This window comes from Ptychodera flava, chromosome 2 (genome assembly GCF_041260155.1).
Source record: "Ptychodera flava strain L36383 chromosome 2, AS_Pfla_20210202, whole genome shotgun sequence".
In the NCBI taxonomy this organism is placed as follows: domain Eukaryota; kingdom Metazoa; phylum Hemichordata; class Enteropneusta; family Ptychoderidae; genus Ptychodera; species Ptychodera flava.
Genome location: NC_091929.1, coordinates 3,575,165 through 3,597,372, shown reverse-complemented (window position 1 = coordinate 3,597,372; position 22,208 = coordinate 3,575,165). Strand labels below are relative to the sequence as shown.

Sequence of the window (22,208 nt, the reverse complement as noted above, 5' to 3'; positions counted from 1 at the left end):
CAGAACAATTCTTAGTTTCTTTGGACCAATTCCGCCCTAAAAAGGCAAATCCAACAACCAGACGAGTGAAGACGATACGATCGAACATGACATCGTGTCTCAGCTGTTTACATCCTCGGAAACTGAAAACCAATGCACGCCGCTGCCATCCACATCGGAAACGCAACAGTCAGAAACAGAGCAGTCTCAAAACATTGAGCAGCCATGCATCGGAAACTCAGCCTTCATTGAGGCAGGCCAGTGTTTCCGTTAACGCAAAATCCTGCGTATTTTACGCAAAATTGTTCTGAAATACGCAAAAAAAAATCATGACTGCGTAAACTAATACGCATTGAGAAATGCCGCCCCATGACACGACGTACTTGCCGCACTGCATGCATTGCATTGTATTGCCTGAATGTGGTTCAATGCAGGACAAAATTAGAACATATGCACCTGCTTGCAAGTGACATTTATCATGATATTGCAACATTTTAGATTTTAGCAGACCGCAGCACTTTATGCAACATTGTATTTCATCATCACAAAACGTCAGGTCAATCAGTTCTGTACAGACAATGGCACTACAGATGCAAAAAATTCGAGAATCGATCGAGTCTATGTTGTTCCCCATCTACACTGCGTAGTGTTGTTTAGTTTGATTTAGTTGTGGAGTGGTCGAGGGTCCCTTGTTGTATTTCAAAGAGTGACCGATGGCCATTCGTGGTACCTCGCTCGTCATCCTTAAAACTGCTGCCTTGTCAATTAACACATGCCTAGGGCGTCGGCGACTTTAGGGTGGGTGGGTGGGCGCTGTCTGTCACGCTCCGCCGTGAGAAGGCATGGGTACTACATCTGGGTAAACCTTATAAACCAGTCCTCATGCATATTCATATTTAGTTAACCAATCACTACGCAGTGTAGCTAGTTCCCCATCTACACTGCGTAGTGTTGTTTAGTTTGATTTAGTTGTGGAGTGGTCGAGGGTCCCTTGCCTCCTCTCTTGATCTCCCTCGACTGTACCCAAAAAGCAAACCCCTCTCCAATACTCATCACGCACATCTACAAATACCACACAAAGATGAAAGAGGAAAAATTATTTATTTTCCTTCATAAACATAATAGTCGACAAAACATAAGTCAGGAGCAGATATCACCAAAGTCACCCTGACGGTGTCAGCAAACGTAGCCTGACCTAACCAAATTGTCCTGTTAATCTTCACTAGCTGGTGGGAACGCTGCTGACGCCCCAACAAGTTCATTACATCTCTGATACATACTATGCGCTTCTCCTATCGATTGTTGTTGTAATCTGAAGGCGGGGGAGAAAGGCAACATCACCTTCGATAACTGCATGTAATACGATGCTGTTGATTGATTAGACCATCCTATATGCTGCATAATATCTGGGAGGGATGAACCTGATAAAGCTAATGCAATGGCACATGCACTGCGAAAACTATGAATAGTCTCTCCTTGAAAAGTGCCTGTTTTCTGCATATAGAATCTCAACCTAGCATTGGCTGCATTAGTAGAGATATGAGTACATTCCACTTTCCGATCCCTTGAAGTTGAACGGAACAGGTAGCCAGGACTAAGCGTAATACTTACTGCAATTGAAATATCGACATAGTCATTTATGGCCTTGACTGGACAGATCAGGCTATTTCGGTTCTGAAATAGTGCAGAGGGCCGCACTTTCCCATCACGCAGCGTCTTCCCCCATACATGGTTTAACACAAATCCACCTTCGGGTAATTGAACAATATTTTCGATTTTAGTCATTAAGAGGTCACCTGACCGTCACCAGTGAACAAGAGAGTAAGAAAAAATGCTCTATCCCTCGCCAGTACAAAAGCCCGATATAAATCCATGTTTGGGAAAGCGCTAATTTCCGAGTTAATATACTGAACGAGTTTTACAACTTTCTCGATTGTAATGGGGATTGCCTGTTTTGGTACTAAATTTTGTTTTAGTTGTTCTTCTGTGACGGCCTTTAGATATTCTTTCACCGTTTTATCTGCTGCCGGATTACCCAGTCCAAGCCTTATATCCCACTCTCCACCTCGTCCTTCCTTTTCAAATATCGACCTCAACTGACCAATATATGAATCGACCGTTTTAAACGCCAAACGATGAGGGCAGGTACACAAGTCTTCCCGGGACAGTCTACACGATGTACAACAGTACGGCCTTTGCTATCCTTCCAAACCAAAAACCTCAGCACATCTTTAGGCGAAGCTGACAGTATAGTCTTACGTGTGTCCAGGCTAGCTAGGAAATCCTCAAGTTCCCCTGTAACTTAGATTTTCGTTCACCATATGGTGTTGACCTTATACGCTCTTGAACCTCCTGAATTCTCTCATCCAATGTCATGATATCGATGGGCAACCGTAGAGGGCGGTGTTCACTGTCGGGCACTCGACGAAATCCGCATTGTTGGCAAAAATTGAAAGAAATATCATGGGGTAACGGCACTCATGACATTTTTCTGCTGGTAACCACAGTCGAGGGGCACCTAAGGTAACATGGTCCGAAATCTGTAAATATAAAAGAAGAATAACAGAAAACTCTAACAATTTTTTCCGGACAACATTTTAATTTTCCAATCATTCAAAAAATGAGTACGTAACCCTTACTTTATTTACATAATTACCATGTCCAAATTAACTAAAGGCCAACCATAACAGAAAACATGTGTTAATCTCTGCAGTTGTCTAATCACATTTGCGGTAATCAATTCGGCACGCAAAAATATCATATACCGATGGGACAGAAAACCAGTGCCCTGTTTTTGTAGGGATTTCCCAGACCTTCTCACCTGCCTGAGCAAGTCGAACTATCTTGTATGATTTCATTTCCACTATAGGCCACCAATACATGCGGGGTGATGTTAAGGGAACAATTATGGTGGCTAATGCCTTCTCCTCCTCCAAAAACTTAAGTACAGGCCCTATCATCGAGAAAGGCGGGAACACATAGTTGTTTTCTCCCCAATTTTCTGTGTGAACACATCAATGCCCGCTGAATCAGGGTCTTCCACGGCGTGTAGTGCTTTAAAGAAGCACCATTCCGACCACTCTGTGCATTCGAGTCGAGGGCCATTAAGTCGACTGTATGTGGGCCAAATTCATTTTCTACTCGTTCCCAAAACGCCGGCAATAGTTTTGCGTCACTTGCCGACATCCTGCGCGATGGTTCATCAGCTGGATTTTCAGTTGATGGGATATACTCCATCTCCAAAACTATATCAAGATTTTCCACAGTACTATACAATTGTTGCAAAGCCTCGTTACCTCACTACTCTTTGTTCCCATATTTAACCAACCATAAAGTGCTAACTTATTATCAACTTGGGCTTTCACTCTGGTATTTTTAACCAACTCGCTATTTGCCTGTAAAATGTTCCGTAGGGCTAATATTTCTTTATATGCGATGCTTTTGTGCTGGAGATCACTAACCCAATAATCACATAATTGCTCATTACCATTAGTATAGATAATACCACCCCAAGCCCCAAGGATGCATCACTCGCAAGGGAAACTGTGACATGCCGTTCATATTTCCAGTATGACCAGTCTCGACCTGTATCAATTCTCTCCACCCTAGTATTTCATCCCGAAGATCGCCCTCTATCGGTATGCGTGACCCCAGTTTTTCTGCCTTTGCTATTGCTTTGGTCATTACCCTCACAAACAGCCTTGCTGCTGGAATTGCTACAGTAAATGAAACACATTTCCCAACGAATCGCTGCATAGTTTTCACTGGGATCCATTTCTTTGCTAAGATGGACTCCCTGAGATCGGCAAACTTCACTTTCTTGGCAGGAGGTAAGGTAAATGCCCTACGATTGGTATCAACCCCAAATCCAAGATACTCAATGTATTGGGTAGGCTGAAGCACACACTTCCCTATCCCTAATGTGTAGCCTAATTCAATCATAGTATAGCACAAATAAAGCATGCGGCGTCAGCCTTTTCGTAATTTGACAGACTTGTGCTATCTGTTATCAACTGACCCGCGTGTCTGTCGTCTATGTAAAGGGAACAAGGTACACCCCAACGACGCACTTCATTCATAGCTGCCAAGCCCACTGTCTGGTAAATATATGGGGAGCACTTCCAGCCAAAGGCAGCGTAGTAGCTACGTACCAATAACCGCCCCATTGTATACCCATTAAAGCACGACTCGAATGTGTCAAGAAAATGTGATCATATCCACTCTTGTCGTCCGTTTTTGTCTGATAATGCCCTTTATCCAGATACCGTGGTAGGTTTGTAATCAAATCTAATCTAAAAGGCAGATCTTTCATCCACTTATTCAAGTATCGCTGATCATGACAAAGCCTAGGTTTTGTAGGTTCTATAACTAAAGGCATTACTATATATGGTGGTGGTACTCTGCCAACCTCACCCCAGATCTCCAGTGACCCTGCCTGTACCCTTTCTAACAGTGTCCTACCTATAAAATCTTTGTAATGTTTACACACTGCATTGTTCGGCAAATATACACTTGGTGGAAAGCCACAATCATAATGTCTCCCGCACACTTCGCCTTTAAAAGGAGTGATATAGTCAAAAACTGACACGTAGTCATTTATCCTTTTTCAACAAGCCTCTGGTTATCCTGATTTTGCAATATACTAGACCATATCCCTTCTTTCCATGAAGTCCTCCTGCTTTGAAATATGCCGGATCTCGAAAATGGAGGTCACGTGCAGAGACTTTTAGTCCGTTCCGGAGTACCAGTTTTGGATGCGGCAGCACGGTGGAACAATACGATCATCCAAATTTATCCATCTTGTGGCCCTTTCAAGATGTTCTCCGTAAGCCGGTAGAGGATTCACCCTGATTTCCCTCTCCCATCCCGGAATAGCGGGAACATACACCTACAAAGGTCAAAACCACTCAATTTAGTATCTATCGCATACCAAAAGCGACAAACAGTCGTTTTGTTTGGGTTGTAATTTTTTTTTTTTTGCTTTTTTTTTTTTTTTTTTTTTTTTTTTTTTAATTTTTTTTTTTTTTTTTTTTTTTTTAATTTCTTTGGGGAAAAATAAACCGGGCATAGGGTTAGAAACCCCCGCCTAGTTGAAACAGAAGGGACTGTAATTAGACTACAGTACACCTCCCCCAGGCACGCCCCCATTTCCCAACATGCGCAAACCATTCACACAACAGACAATTTTACATTACGTTCTTATGGTCCTTTAATCACCATTATCAATTCCGTGCTACAATACAACAGACAATATAGTATTCCAGCCAAGGTGTCCTCTTATATCATATAGCCATACCTCAAACAAATCACCGTAAATCTACACTAATACCTATTTGTCATCTCTACTCGAACGGGAACGGTAAGATTCTCTTCTCCCGTCATCATATTTATCATATCTATCGTATCTATCGTATCTATCGTACCGATCATACCTATCACGTCTACCATAACAAAACCTAGCTATATGTCCAATTCTGTTACACTTCCAACATCGCAAACTTGATCTTTCTCTATTCTCTCTGCGACCAGCATTTGAACGGGTGCTAGTATTACCAACGGCTTTCTTAACTTTTGCAATTTTCTCTAAGATCTCTGCATGTGCACCTGATCCAAGTAGGGAAAGCAGCATTTGAGGCATAGCGGGTGATTGTCTCTCTTTACGCAGAGCCCGTAACATGGCTACGTACTTATGATAGTCTTTATGTCCTATATCCATCGATATGTCCACTAGCATTTCAAGGCGAGCCAAAGCTTCTTCTGGACTAAAAGCCGCTTCGTCCCGTTCAGCATACAACCGCAACTCCGTCAGTGATCTTTCGAACCTGTCGTAGGATTCCAGTCGAGGGCCACTTGACGTCTCCGATCCGCGAGTATGTGAGGGTCCCTGTAATGCAACAAAGCAAATAAACCTTAGCACCTGGGGTATGCCGCACGTTTAGCGTGTAATTTACATGACAATCATTTCTGGCCACACCCATTCACAGTCAGCCTGCAATATTCCCCAGAAACAAAAAATCGCCAACATGCAAGTCGTATATCGCAATTCTCACCAACGAAGAAACTGATATTCAGGCAGAAAACAGTCCCATTTTACATCACGAAACAGAAGACGGCACACCCTAACCTGTACAACTATCCCATTGCTCCCGAGTGTAGAAATTCTCGGAGTTGTAAATATCGCTTATACTCAAGGAAATCTATCCAGGCGTGCACCGCTATACCACCATGCCACGTAACGTATACACTGACGAACTTCAGAGCTTCTACTCTGTACACACTTTACTCTGTGCATTTTCACAGAACGACCTACGACATGGCATTTCTATAAATGCAAGCAAAACACGAGCAAACCTCAATGCGTCATGGGCGGGTCCATATAATGCAAACGTATTCATTCCAACTGGCGCTATATAATTCGTCAACCCAAAATGTTTTTAACCTGCCATGACCAATCCGGCCATACCTTTATCACATTATGTGACAAGTACACTAATTCCAGATTCGTCAAACCCACATATATAAAATGAAAACACTTGGGGACGACTCGTCGCCTTCACTACCATTCATTACAGTCTCAGCTTTTCATGGGGACGACTCAATACTAAGTTTCCTCTCCATTATGTCAATTCGTCAACCCAAACGCGTATTTCATAACTTTTCATGGGGACGACTCAACACTTGGTTTCTTTCGCCATTATAACAACTGCCAATTCGTCAGACCCAAAACCACACTTCAGAACTTTTCATGGGGACGACTCAACAGTTTTCTTCGCCATTATATAACAACTGTCCATTCGTCAGACCCCAAAACCACATTTTATAGCTCTTCATGGGGACGACTCAATAATCACTTCTCTTTCGTCAAACCCAAATACATTCCATTCTCACTCGAAAAGGACTCAAATCCCAGTTCCTGATGATATCTTCGGTCTTGAACGCAGATGATTCCATGAGATAACATCGGCCACCTGGGGAATTTATTCATTTTCCCGCTACCACATCTTACTATCTCAAAAATCCAAGTAGGGGCCTAACAGTGACGACTCAAGTCAAAATTATATTGTTCATAATATCAGCAGGTACCCACGCATTTTCCACCTATCAGAATACAAGCTGGATGTGAAAAGACAACACAGCAAAATGCACCAAATATTCAGTCTGCAAGGTAAAACTTACCGCATTGACTGGTTGCACTTGGCTGGTACTTGTTCGGGTACTGGTTAGAGCGACAGTAGCGTTGGTGGTAGTGGCAGTCGCAGTCCTGGTTGTCGACATTCTACTTACAGCCAAAGTAGTGAGAACTGGTGTTTGCAGTGCTGTGACAACTGTTGCTTGTGTGGTTGGAGTTGCCATTCTGAATTCCACAAAGAAACTTTGATGACGAGCGAGGTACACTGAATATTGCTGTATGTCACGCTCCGCCGTGAGAAGGCATGGGTACTACATCTGGGTAAACCTTATAAACCAGTCCTCATGCATATTCATATTTAGTTAACCAATCACTACACAGTGTAGCTAGTTGGTAACACAACACAGTTAATGGTCATTACGTCCCATGTTATTTGGAAAGTGTTTACGATGACCATTTAGAATCTGTCGGGTTGCATTCTTGAGAGGTCCCGCTGGACTTTGAACAGTATCTGCTTTTTGTTGGCCCTTTGAAAACACTAATTTCACAGTCAGAAGGTCTTTTCTTTGAACATGAACTCATTGGGCTGCTCAACGATCATATACGGGACTTGCATCACGGCATGGCACGCGTTCAGCTACACCTTGAAGCCCCCCAGTTTGTTGTTTTTTATTAATAGAGCATGCGCATTACAGGAAACCTGCCAAGTTCTAGAGAAAAGACTGCCCAACTCACATCAGATACTGATTCCTTAGCCGTACGCATTTTGAATACATTTTACGCAAATAAAATCTCAGTTGCGTAAAATCATACGCAAGTTTGAAATTGTCACGCAGGCGCGGCATGATGTTCGACGTCTTCATGAAAAACGGTTACGTGATTTCAGCTGGCTCAACTACGATGCCAAAAACAACCAAATGACTTGCAAAGTATGCATAAAGCATAATAATAAACGAAATACGATGACCCGAGACAACATGAATTTCCGAACGAGTACACTTACTCGCCTTGTAGACTGTAGGTAGGACCATAAAACCGCAGCACTCATGGAATCTGCGAGTTCGAACTTCGAAACAACAACATAGGTATGGCACGTAATAAAGTGTATAATTGTCTTGAGAATGACCCCCTTTTTTCAACAGCGCCCCACTTTTTGAGCTTCCATGGGCCCTCAGACCCCACTGATGCAAGAGCTTGGCAGAACACTGCCGTACTCCTTAAAATAAACGATCGATAATGCATCTTGAGTTTTATTATTTTGCTCCTAGTTTCAAAAAGTCTAACTGTATCTCGAAACAAAATGTGATCTTACAAAAAGGCAGACTCAAAACAGGTAAAGTGTTGAAGCATATCGGCTGGCCGAGACAAGAGATTGCTGCGCCATGCACCAATCTGCTTATTTGATGTACTGAATTTTTGGCAATAAACCCGGAAGTTTTTTTATTACTTGTATCGATGACTGAAATGTCTTTTGATGTGGAAATCAGTCATCTATGATCAACTGTTCAGAAAATGGTACGAACATGCACGTTTTTGTTATTTAACTGTAAGTGTGTAGGGCTGTTCATGAAGTTGGGTACTTTTCCCTCGCAAGACTTTGAAAGCATGCATAATCTTGAAAATCTGTTACACCATCATTCTACTCATTGGTGGATCGAGCTCAGAAAAAGGATACACACAAGCACGAAATGCCGTTAAAGCAATGAATACCTTCATTACATGACAGTGTACTCCCTGAATAAGGTAACAGGCCCAGCGTTGCGCACTCTTGTAAATTCCGAGCGCCCCCTTCCCAGAAATGGAAAAGATTTATTTTTTTGAAAAATAAAGCAATAAAATGTCAGAGAAAAAAGTTGACGGTGATTTACAAGCAAAATGCAAGTGTGAGTGTCGATCGTGCAGGCTGCAAACGTAATTCTCATGATCTTGCAAATCTCGCGAGTTTGTGATGTCATCCAAGATCATAGGCCCATGAGCAACTAATCGATGGCAGCCATATTTGCATGGATCAGGTCGTAACGTTATCCACGGTCCCTCCATAGGGACCGTGCATTAGGTAACCGACTTAGCTGAGTGAACATGCCAAGCAGCTTGAGGGTAACCAAGGACAGCAGAGGACACTGAAGTTTTTTAGGAGGTTAGAATTTCGCTTGTGTATGCCTTCCCAAAGCAAAACGACCTATTTTTGGCTCGGCCGGACGTGTATCTGGATGAGAATGCGTAAGTGTTATGGTGATAATTTTGACATCGATGAATAAATGTATGTCTGTCGCTATGTTTTCGTTTTCAAAAAATGTAATCTTCATTGAAATCAGTGAACTGGAATAAAAGTTATCGAACACTGTCTCAGATCTCTTTTCTTTTGAGTTTTGACATGGATGAATAAAAGTGTCTGTCGCTATGTTTTTGTTTTCAAAAAATGTAATCTTCATTGAAATCAGTGAACTGGAATAAAAGTTATTGAACACTGTCTCAGATCTCTTTTCCTTTGAGTTTTGACATCGATGAATAAATGTGTCTGTCGCTATGTTTTCGTTTTCAAAAAATGTAATCTTCATTGAAATAAGTGAAGTGGAATAAAAGTTATCGAACACTATCTCAGATCTCTTTTCCTTTGAGTTTTTTATACGAACGATATCGGTTCTGGGATAGTTGAGTTATGATTCAAAAACATGAAAAATTCGCAACAGATATTGGATTGTATCGTGAAATAAATTGACGGGCATATGTATGCCAAAGTACTTAATCCTTGCACAGTTTTTAAAAAAGGGCTAAGGGGGAACAGAGAAACAGCTGCTGACGGAGAGATGGACAGCACCCAATCTATTAGTCCCCGCTAGGCTGCGTCCCTGGGGACTAACAAGCATGATGCCATTTACTTGAGTGTAACACATACTGTGGCCAACATTTTGTTGCCGTAATCTTTATTTTCTCTGTCACATGCTTATTTTTTGAAAATGGTGCAAAATCTAAAATTCAAGTACTGCCTGTGTGAATGGTTAAAACTTTTGAATTAAGTTGGGCTTGAGCTCATGTTTCTGACTACATTACTTCATTTGATACATTAAACAACAAAAATACACGTCTCTTCATGAGCGAGTGTGCTTGTAACTAACAAGATGAAACAGTTTTTTTTCCTCCTCTCAGTAATCTTCAACTGATCTTTTAAGGATAAGCTTAGTAGTTATATTACCAGCATGAGTGTATATTTGGCGATAGGTTAATACAGACAGGTATAGCTGCAAAATTGTAGCTCTACTAGTCGGCTGAAAATATGGTTTGACCCTAAAAAAATTGCTACAAAAGGTTTTTCAACGGTTTTCTATAGAGTCAAATGTGCTTAATAACATACTAAAAGTCTACCAAAATCTGACCACCGGAAACGCGTCATTTTCAAGATGGCGTCCAAGATGGCCGCCATATACTTAAAATGGCCATAACTACTTAAATATTAAACCTAGACTAGTGATGTCTGTGTCTACCACCATGTTTTAGTGGTTTAGGAATCCAACTACCATATCTAGATTATAGACAAGTGGTCATAAGTCACATAATTTGCATATTTGTACATGTATTAAAAATATCACTGTCACATTCTTCGTCCGGAACATGTTGCTCATGTGGATTTTCACAATTTCTGAGGTTAGGTAGTAAAGGGAAATCAACTCCACACATCGTTCATATTTTGATTGTTTGCATTTGTGTATGAAATTGTGTATAATATAAGTGTATGCCATGCTTGGCTGTTTTAAGTAAAGTGTTGCTTAGCCATGGCGAGACGTACCTGTAATCTACGTGTCTTGATGTTACTCCACACTGGAGCGGAGATACTGTTTGTGACACTGCGATCCTTTGGCGCTGTGTTTCGAAAACCGAGTTTTCTTAATCAGTCGCTTAAAATTCATTCTTGATTGGTGAACCGTGTTGAATGGTTGATTGTTTATATTTGGCAGTATGTTGTTTCACTTACGTTTGTTGTTCAAGTAGGGAAGCTAGAATGTCTACTGGTTGGTCTTGATGTGTTTGTGTAGGTTTGTGTGAACCTGAGTTCGAGCTGTTGTCGCTTTTTGCAGTCTGGCACTTATAAGTGTATTGCCTATCTTTCTGTTCCTTCTATATGCGGTTATTGGTTGATTTTGGAACCGCTTTTTAGACTAAGTGTTTCATCTTTTACAAGTTTACTCCAGTTTTCTGTCAGGGATTGCTTGATTTTTGTCATTTCAATGTACGGGTTATGTTGTTATGAAGACTACTGTATTGTTGGTGGCGTTCTTTCTTTCTTTTTGTTGTTCAAGCTGTCTTTTTCTGCTTTTATGATCTGTTTTGCTGATAATGCGTTCTATTTCATTTTTTATATTGTCGGTCTTGTAATTTTTCACAAATTGTGTGACTTTCTCAGTAAAATCGGTTTCGTTGTTGCATGTTCTGATGTATCGTAATGTTTCACCTTTGATCAGACCTTTGAATGTTGCTGCCGGATGGCATGAGTTTCTTTGTAAGAACTGGAATGTATCTGTTGGTTTTATGTGTGTCTTGGTGTCGAGAATGTTCTTTTTGTTGTATCGACGATCTTTGTAGATAGTCAGGTCTTTATTAATATGTGATTTCTTGAGAGGAGCTTTCAAACGAAAATTTGAAAGTAGGATGCATTTTGTTGATGTTTGATATGAATTCATTGAGTTTGTGTTGTGTTCCGATGGAAATCAGAAAATCGTCATCCCTGAACCTCAGCCAGGTCGGCATTTGTTGTTTGTGTTTCTGTATTATTCTCATTTCTATCTCGTGAAATGTAATATCTGCTATTTTCGGAGACGAGAGAGACCCCATAGACACCCCCATATTTGCCAGTAGAATTCATCGTTGAATTAAAATGTGTTGTTTTTTAAGATTATTTTAAGCAGAGCTATCATGTATTTCGTTGGTGGCTGCTTGATTATGTAATTGTTTGATGATCTTTCCCGATTTCATGCTCTGCCGACTGATTCAACTGCCTCATTATGTGGTGTATTTGTGTAAATTTAAATTACATCTAGTGTTACTAGTGTTGCATTGGCCGGAACTTTGATTGTTTAAATTTTCAGTATAAAGTCTGTTGTATCTTTTATGTATGTTGGTTGTTTCTTTGACGATTTGTTTGAGAAAGTGGTCAATGAATTCTGATATGTGAAATGTTGGACTGGAGCATCTACTTATAATTGGCTGTCCTGCGAGCTTAGTTCCTGGTGGCGGCATTTTATGTATTTTCGGTAGGAGGTACCAAAGTGGTGTTCTTATTTCTCTATTGACTGATTCAAATATTCAAATATGGGATAGACAATCGAAGTTCCGGCCAATGCAACACTAGTAACACTAGATGTAATTAAAATTTACACAAATACACCACATAATGAGGCAGTTGAATCAGTCGGCAGAGCATGAAATCACGTAAGATCATCAAATAATTACATAATCAAGTAGCCAATAACGAAATACATGAAAGCTCTGCTTAAAAATAATCTTGAAAAAACAACATATTTGAATTCAATGATGAATTCTACTGGCAAATATGGGGGTGCTCTATGGCAGATATTACATTTCACGAGATAGAAATGAGAATAATACAGAAACACAAACAACAAATACCGACCTGGCTGAGGTTCAGGGACGATGTTTTCCTGATTTTCATCGGAACACAACTCAAAGAATTCATATCAAACATCAACAAAATGCATCCTACTTTCAAATTTTCGTTTGAAAGCTCCTCTCAAGAAATCACATATTTAGACCTGACTATCTACAAAGATCGTCGATACAACAAAAAGAACATTCTCGACACCAAGACACACATAAAACCAACAGATACATTCCAGTTCTTACAAAGAAACTCAGGCCATCCGGCAGCAACATTCAAAGGTCTGATCAAAGGTGAAACATTACGATACATCAGAACATGCAACAACGAAACCGATTTTACAGAGAAAGTCACACAATTTAGTGAAAAACTAGAAGACCGACAATATAAAAATACCGCAATTATACGGTGTCCATTATATTTGATCAGAATTGGTACATACCAGTATGGGTACCAAAGATCAACATGACTTCTGCACACTACAACCAGAAAAACAACAAGAAATATATAAACCAGAAAAAGAAGAATGACAAAAGTAAATATCGTCTGAAACTTTAGGTACTGGAGGTCAACTTTAGCAACATAGCAAAAACAGCTAGTCCCTCTAAGTTTGAGCAGGTCTGTTAATATGTAACAGTTCAAAAACAATGACAGGAAATGATTCAAGGTCAGTGGAGTAGCCTGTTTCAGTCACTGGCATACCACCACTCCTACACATTTGCAGGATTTCCCTTTTTCTTACCTCATTTGCACATTTTTGACGTCCATTTGAACATCGTCACATTTCAGCCCCTGCATCTACCTGTACACCAAATACTGAGATGATAGCTTTGGCGGTAAGGGAGCTTTTGCATGTGACGGACATGCATCCGCACTAACATACCCACATACATACATAGAGACACACAGATGCCACCGACTCACCATATTAGATGTTTTTTGTTATTTATGCACATACCAAATATGAGCTAAAATGAAATAGAACGCATTTTCAGAGAAACAGATCATAAAAGCAGAAAAAAAGACAGTTTGAACAACAAAAAGAAAGAAAGAACGCCACCAACAATGCAGTAGTCTTCATAACAACATATAGCCCGTACATCGAAATGACAAAAATAAAGCAAGCTCTGAGACAAAACTGAAGTGAACTTGAAAAAGACGAAACACTAAAACATGGGGCCCGGGGGCACCGACGTCCTTTGTACCTCCTTACTGTTTATTAATTGCCATAAATGTGAAATTTGGCAAAAAGTCAAATTGTTTTGACATAAATGAAAGTTATTTGAACTGGTTGGTTACCGTTCCAGCATAAGTTCAAGTGTGGATTCTAAGTATCAACAACCTTGATATGAACCATTGACTAAAAAACATTTGCTTGTTACACTCACCACACTTGTACTTAGTATTTGGAGTGTACACCTATCTACAATACAATGATAAAAAGTTTGGACTCTGTAGGTCAACAGTGCATCTTTAATGTATGAGACTAAATAAGCTTACCCCTCAAGTATGTATAGGCCAAAAACAATATTTAATTTTGAATTATGTAGTGCAGGGAAGGACACGGTGATAGGTACAAAATATTATGCTATTCACGATAGTTATACAACATAGCTTGCATTTTGTTCATAGTAAAACTGAGTTTTACATGTAAGATAACTTTCTCGTAAACTGTAAATTCTGGCTTCTGGCAGCTCAAACGTCGCAATACTACATTTTTTGATATGATATGGAGTGATTTGCACACATGCAGTGACAGTCGATATATTCATAGTATGAGAGTCTACTGTACATTAAAGCATAGTGATGTTGACAACTACATGCATGCCAGTGCACGATTTCAAAGTAGCCAGGAGGAAATTCTAATGGTCTTTTAGTGGAAATATAGGTATTAAACGACAGTGAAACAAACAACATTAGTTATCGTGACCTTGCTAAAGTGCAATCTCGGATCATGTATGATCTGATGATCATGCCAAATTTCCATGTCGGATTTAGCCCTGCGTACGATGCTAGGGTCGGTGACTTCAAATCCACTTTGGGACTTGACGTACAAGCCAAATTACTGCCGAAATTCAGCGTTCTTGGGCCCAAGTCGTATCCCTGCCCACCTCAGCTACTCGATCGCTTCCAAAAATGCCAGTCTTTTATTCACTTTCGTAATATAACCGTCGATGTCGGCAACTCTCTCGCTAGCCCTGCGTACGTACGCAGTGTACGCAGTGCATTCCCTGTGTGCGTTCCTAACACACAGCATCGTACGCAGGGCTAGCGAGAGAGTTGCCGACATCGACGGTTATTAAGTAAAAGATGATGTCAAAATCAATGCAAAATGTCGAAATTACCCAAAATAAGCAACAGAAAACTAAAAGTTATCGCTGTGTCGAAAGGACAGTATATCAACATAAAAAGACGCTAGTTTGTTATGACATGGAGGCCGGGTAGAAGGACAGAGCATTCCCTCGCTCTCACCCAGCTATTAGCACGGGCCGCCGGTGGGATTGCCTCGCTATTAAAAGCAATGGATTCGCCGGTACTGGGGAGTACGGAGGCCATCATTCTTCAGTCTATCGAAGGAGCGGTTCGTGCCAAAAAATACATGACAGCAATCAAATATACGCTAAAACCTTTAAAACGTCAAAATCCGCAACTGACCGAGAAACATGATGGCAGTCCTTGAAAAACAACGCTAACTTGTTATGTGCGCATGCGCATATTAAGGGGAGACCCATTTGATTTCGGGGGGGTATGCAGGAAGTGGGTATGGGAACTTTTTTTGTTAGAGAGACAGCATTTTTTATTTCTACAGTCAGACCTGCATCAATTTTTTTTTCATATGGAGTAGCAGTGCAATTTTTCAAATTTAAGCCAGTGTTTCACATATCACAGGATTTTTTTATTTATTCATTTTACATTCCAACAAATGACAAACAAAATGGAAAGTCTATTATATATACAACTTTAAATTATAGAACACTTTTTTGGCAAATCAACTGTGATCATACTATACTTCTCAGCTCCTTTCTTTCTTTAAAACAGTCAATTCCTTTTAAGTTCTCAGGGGAGATGTTATCTTTTGTGGTCAGAGAAACACGGCTCACACATTGTATTTCATTATATTTGTTGTTCCTCAATTTTCATTGTCAACTTGTAATCTTTCTATCATATTTATATTGAGAGCATAATGTATTGGTTTTAACACTAGTTTATTGACTCCTATCTTGTGTTTTAAATTTTCACGATTTAGAGAAGTCAAATAGTCCCATCTAGATATTGCCTATACCATTGAGATATTGCAACAGAAATCCTGAAACATGATTTCTTGGGTCAGAAAAGGGAAGGAAAACATCAAGTGCACCGAGGTGTACAGTAGTGAATGCTTATATCATAAGTGCTGGAAAAAAAACACATAAGAATTACTTGTGGTAAAAACATTTGCGTGCCTTTGGCAGCATGCCAGCAAAGAATACATGAGAATGAAGTTTCCAAAATTTTGCTCATTTCAACAGTATTGTGACAATTCCTTTTTTATTTCTGTCTGTTATGAGAATATTTTTTCTCAAGCCATTACAGGCTTAATTTTTGTCTTTTATTTCACCTGGTGACAATTTTTTTCCTCGAAATCCTCCATACCCCCCCCCCAGAAATCAAGTGGTTCTCCCCTAAGTGAGCCCCTGACCTATACGGGCCAGTGGATTACTTCCTCAGTAGAACTGATATGCCTGCCAGTACCAATGTTTATCGCCTACGGAGGCCATCATTCTTCAGTCGATCAAAGGCGCCTTTCGTTCCAAAAAATACACGACAGCTGCAAAAGTGCATCACTGTCAACTTCATAACTATAAAACATGTTGAAACACACAGTGAAACGTTCACAATGTAATGAAATGTGCCCATACCGAGAAACAAGATGGCGTCCGTTTCGATTCTTCAACTCAGATTTTGTCCTACAGTTGTGCGCATGCGCAGACGGTAGCTTTAGCGAAAGTGAGGCAAAATCAAGTAAATATAAAATAAAATGGATAAAAATATTGTTTAAAAATAATGTAAGGCATGTATCACCAAATTTTGAACATTTCTGACAATATTTCAACTATACGAACACCCATGCCAAACATCACAATAATCAATCAGTGGTTTTGAGGAAAAAGTGAAAATAGTGGTTTTCAGAAAAAGCTAAAAAAGAGACTTTAAAATGATTCAATCAAAAAAGAAAAAAGACCGTTTGAGATACATGCCCAAGTGACCACCAGACCAAATTTCAGAAAAAGTTACTGAAGCGTTTCTGAGATACCTGCGTCCACAGCATACGGCCCACTATGTTGGCCGTATTGGGCCGCGCCATCACATTAGTACCTTGTGCCCACAGGGCACAAAGTACTAAAAAAACTGTTCCAAAATCAACCAATAATCGCATATACCGGTAGAAGGAACATTAATATAGGCGATAGACTTATAAGCGCCAGATTTCACAAAAGCGACGACAGCTCGAACTCAGGTTCACACGAATCTACACAAACACAACAAGACCAACCAGTAGACATTCTAGCTTCCCTACTTGAACACCAAACATAAGTGGAACAACATACTACCAAATAAAGACAATCAACCATTCAACACGTCTCAACGATCAAGAATGAATTTTAAGCGACTGATGAAGAAAACTCTGTTTTCGAAACGCAGCGCCAAAGGATCGCAGTGTCACACTTGTCTCTCCGCTCCAGTGTGGAGTAACATCAAGACTCGTAGATTACGGGTACGTCTCGCCATGGCTAAGCAACACTTTACTTAAAACAGTCAAACATGACATACACTTATATTATACATACTTTTATACACAAAATGCAAACAACCCAAATATGAACGATGTGTGGAGTTAATTTCCCTTTACTACCTAACCTCAGAAATTGTGAAAATCCACATGAGCAACATGTTCCGGACGAAGAATGTGACCTTGATATTTTTAATACATGTACAAATATGCAAATTATGGGACTTATGACCACTTGTCTATAATCTAGATATGGTAGTTGGATTCCTAAACCACTAAAACATGGTGGTAGACACAGACATCACTAGTCTAGGTTTAATATTTAAGTAGTTATGGCCATTTTAAGTATATGGCGGCCATCTTGGACGCCATCTTGAAAATGACGCGTTTCCGGTGGTCAGATTTTGGTAGACATTTAGTATGTTATTAAGCACATTTGACTCTATCAAAAACCGATGAGAAACCTTTTGTAGCAATTTTTTTGGGGTGAGGTCTTTTTTTTTCATAAATGCAGCCGACTACTACGGTGAAGCGGTCGGTGAGTTTTGGTTTTTGCGACATCGCTCACCAGTAGAGCTACAATGCCGAAGGCCCTGTAGCACACAAAATAAGCGCGCCACACATGGCGCGGTATTTTCATGTAAAATCCCACATATTTACTGCATTTGGTCGTACCGATTTATCACTACTGAAGACTAAACACTATACTACACTAACCTTGTCGTTTATGGGGTTTGGTATAAGCACAGACACGTCGATCGCGTTCCAAAAACATTTCTTGGAGCCGCCATTTCCAACTTCTGGTAATGGTGGCTCCCAGAAACACGCTCAATGTTTATGGGACGCGATCGACGTGTCTTTGCTTATACCAAACCCCATAAACGACAAGGTTATAGTGTTTAGTCTTCAGTAGTGATAAATCGGTACGACCAAATGCAGTAAATATGTGGGATTTTACCTGAAAATGCCGCGCCATGTGTGGCGCGCTTATTTTGTATGCTACAGGGCCTTCGGCATTGAGCGAGGTCGCAAAAACCAAAACTCACCGACCGCCTCACCGTAGAGCTACAATTTTGCAGCTAAGACCGGTACGGTATTGCATAGCACTGTTCGACGTAACAGGCATTCGTGGCATGCAGTAACTTTCGATTTCATTTCACGCCTTCAACAATTCCGTTTCGGTTAATTGCTCTTATGGCTCCCCATTAACTGCCATATTGTTGCTCCAGGGGCCGTGCGCTGGCTTTTTCTGTCGTGTGGACTGTGTAGCACCGGCCAGAGTCCCTCTACTGTGCGCCGGCGCTGCACAGCCAACACGATACGAGAAGCCGGTTTCAACGGCCTGTGGACTACCAATGCAATAACGGCAGCTTAGGTTCCTGTGCATGGAGGTACACTTTCCAGTAAGCCCGCCCGGTAATTCGAAGAATATAGCAGCTATCTTACCAGGCTTTTTGGCATGTATCGTCTGGTCCACACGCCGCCATGGAGAGTGCCGTCCTGGATTTGTAATTGCGTCATAATCATAATATGTCGACCGTCACGCCGCCAAAAACGCGCGGGAGTCAGGAGACAACAATAGCGCTGATCGGAAATGACGTCACTGTTGTGTCTCATTAATATGCATAAATAAACATTTGTCCGCATTTTCGGCATAAACGACGAAAATAAAACCTGCGAGTGTTAGAATGGCTATTTAGCGTCACACTTATTCGTATGAATTGATGACTAAGACTGCAAGCTTGCAACAACAGCCGCCGCGCATACAACAACAAAATTTGTCCGAATTTCAGCATATTTGTCCGAAAGTCACGCGCGTGCAGCTATATTTAGTAATAAACTCGAAATCACGATCAACGCTATTACAGGTTGGTTGTTTTCTGCTTAAACTTTAAGCAGAAAAGTTACCAAAAGTTAAAGTTTCGACTTGGTTTCCTCAGACATTTAGTGGATAATTTTCGAATTTCTATTTGAAGCATGAGACAAATACATCACCGCATCACCGGATGAAACCATTTGAAAAGGGGGTAGAGAGTTGGCCCACCCTCTTTTTCACGTCATGGTTGATGACGCATACACACTGTGAATAAATTGCAATAATCCCTACGATGCGACGACTGGTGTATCCGGCCGGGTGCGCCACAAGGAATCGGGTGGTTTGAGAATTGAACAGTGCGATTGTTATTGAAAAAGAAAATGTGATCTTTCAGTTTCAGAAGCGATAACTTAGAGATCAATTTTCTATACGTTTTACAATTAACGATATCGAAAAGCAAACAAATTATTTAGGCTTCTTGGTGTACATTTTGACAATATACAGTATGTTTTATGGTAAGCAGAGTGTCAATTTCCTATTAATTTATTTATTTATTTATTTATTTATTTACATGTATATAGCTACGTATTTGATTGTTTGATTTACGTTGGTATTGTTCCACTGTAATCAAGGGCTTTTCACTGGAAATGTTCACATGCAACTTGCATAAACAGCATAACACTGTATACATGGAACAAACGTTTTAGGCCTAACCCACTCTGTGAATATTTCAATTTCAGACACTGTCAAAGATTGGTACTTTGATTGTGTTATTGCCAGGAAAAGGAAAGCCTGGAAAGTGGCAGAGGGCATTATCAATGCTTTGTAAGCCTTATTTTACTGGATAAAGCAACACAGTGATAAACCTTGAAATAATGAAATTTTAATTTGTGTTTGAGCAACTTTACAATTGAAAGATAGCTACAAAGATTTACCAAATCGTACATTATCGGTGTCTTATTTATTTATATTGTAGAAAAATCACAAAGACAGAATGTTGTCTTGGCGTTTTGACGGAAGTGTAAGGAGCACAACCTGAAAGTTCAGAATAGGGGGGGTCAGCCACTTTTTGACATCGGCAAAAGATAATCCACCGCCCCGCCCCCCCCCTTTCAGGCCGAAGAAACTGACCAGTCCCTAAAGCGCGGAGGATGAAAATTCAACACGCGCGGTGCAGTGCGCGTGAAGAAATTGTAGTACAGTAGAACTGTTTCAGATATTTAAACTTTTTCCTGGTCATCATTCACTACATGACTTAGTCGTTGTTATATGTCTAATTTTTTAAACAAGTGAATCTTGTCCAGTTCCCGTGTTCACATATAAAATACTGTGAACTCAAAGGTCGAATAGCGTTCAACAACGCCCATAGTTATTGGACTCCAGGTCAATGTCAGGGTGCCACGCGTTTACTGATGACATCGTCCCTCCATCCTTAGTTTCTTTTAGCTTTTGAAACAATGTACATGATGTTTGCCTCTGAACCAAAGATATGTACATACACACAGTCGAATCAATTGTTAAACGTGTTTACTAGTAGTCACGTCGTCTTTAAGAGTTTGTGCGATTCTTCACTTCTGTTCTTCCATTGGCTGTACAGAAAGAAGGAGGCGTCAGAGGAGACGTCACAGCTAGTTTGCACAAGTGAAGGTGCAATAAAACGTAGTTGATACACCATCTTGATGGATCGTGTACTCCTCAAGGAGATTTTGATCCAATGATGGGCATTGGTGCATTTGCTTGCTGCTCCCCTTAACATTCATTATTCAGATGATATCAGATGAGAACGAAATTCCGTTCCACTCAGCGCTGTCTCTTGCATCGTTCAGATGCAAAGAATGTCCAGTAACTGACTTAAGGTAACCATGAAGAGGTGTCCGTTGTACGTCACTGCCATGCGTCATTGAGTGGCTGCCACTGAACTCTAACCATCTCCATACCATTTTAGCGTGGATAATTATAACGTAACTAGGGGCCTCAGTATGGGGGCGGGCGGTCAACGACTCGGAGACTCTCTAGCTTGGTTAGAATTATCCGCGCCCAACTGCTTCTACACCGCGCTTCGATCTCTGTGCGGAGATTAGACTCAGAATGGAATGTACATCATACCACATGAGAGGAATGATTTTGACCATAAACTTTTCGACTCAAAAACTAATATTTTCCTGTAGGCCTACATCTCGCTGAGATAAATCGGTACAAATACTATTTGGGAGGGAAATGGTAACCAAAAAGGAAGCAAAATCTCTGGGCTGAGCGCTGATATTGCCAATAAAATCGTTGAGTTGTAATTTCCGCCACTATTGTACAGCATCCATGATAAGTTCAATTGCCCTTACATAAAAGTAGTCTAACATTCAATATGCATCGATAATCATTCATTTCTTTATTTTTTATTGTCATTTGTACCTTTATAGCGTCGATTTCACATATAAAAAATAGTGCAGAAAATGACAATTTTCGAACCAGATAAATAGCTTATACTTAACTCTTCGAGTCTGGCACCATCTCTTAAATGCTTATAATTCATACTTGAAATTTCATAGTGCTCGGTGACAGCTATAACAGTAAAGAAAGTTCAGCTACAGATTTTTGTAGTCTTGCATTTTGGTGATACCTGCTGACAGAAGGTACGCAAGACTGATTAATTGTTCATGCCTTTTCCGAACGTACGAACAGAATAAACCCGGTCGTTTTTGAAAAAATGTGTTGTGGGATAAAACAAATTGCAGATAAAGACATAAGAATAAAATGTGCAATTGTTACTTCAGAATTTACTTATGGATGCGATATGCAACGGTACGCTATTGGCGGTTGTTTCACGGACGTAATAAAAGAACCCTGCTATCGTATTTTCCGCTTTGAAGACTCAATCTGCAATATTACCATTACTGATAATCTGATT

At 40.4% G+C, this 22,208-nt stretch overlaps 2 protein-coding genes across 3 annotated transcripts in view; both read right to left on the bottom strand.

Moving 5' to 3' along the window:
- The window catches only part of LOC139123744 (PR domain zinc finger protein 5-like), a 44,043-nt gene extending 24,989 nt beyond the window's left edge, over window positions 1–19,054 (bottom strand). The window contains exon 1 of the mRNA XM_070689902.1: window positions 18,937–19,054. The gene's annotated coding sequence lies outside the window, so the exon portion shown is untranslated. The remainder of the gene's footprint in view (window positions 1–18,936) is intronic.
- LOC139151627 (uncharacterized) lies at window positions 4,764–7,493 on the bottom strand. Of its 2 annotated transcripts, XM_070724563.1 has the most exons (3): window positions 7,156–7,493; window positions 5,667–5,863; window positions 4,764–4,867 (listed from the first exon to the last, which is right to left on the bottom strand). In XM_070724563.1, the coding sequence occupies exons 1-3, from the start codon at window positions 7,330–7,332 to the stop codon at window positions 4,822–4,824; spliced, it is 420 nt and encodes a 139-aa protein (XP_070580664.1). In that variant the 5' UTR covers window positions 7,333–7,493; the 3' UTR covers window positions 4,764–4,821. The 2 variants fall into 2 exon arrangements, with proteins under 2 accessions (XP_070580664.1, XP_070580656.1); XM_070724555.1 differs by lacking the exon at window positions 4,764–4,867 and having other exon boundaries at window positions 5,112–5,863.
- Window positions 19,055–22,208: the final 3,154 nt, after the last annotated feature.

Excerpts from the sequence above, each read along its gene's own strand:
- LOC139151627 (XM_070724555.1), bottom strand. The coding sequence starts at position 7,332 with ATGGCAACTCCAACCACACAAGCAACAGTTGTCACAGCACTGCAAACA. Across the intron at positions 5,864-7,155 it reads AAGTGCAACCAGTCAATGCG|GGACCCTCACATACTCGCGG; the intron begins GTAAGTTTTACC and ends GTTGCATTACAG.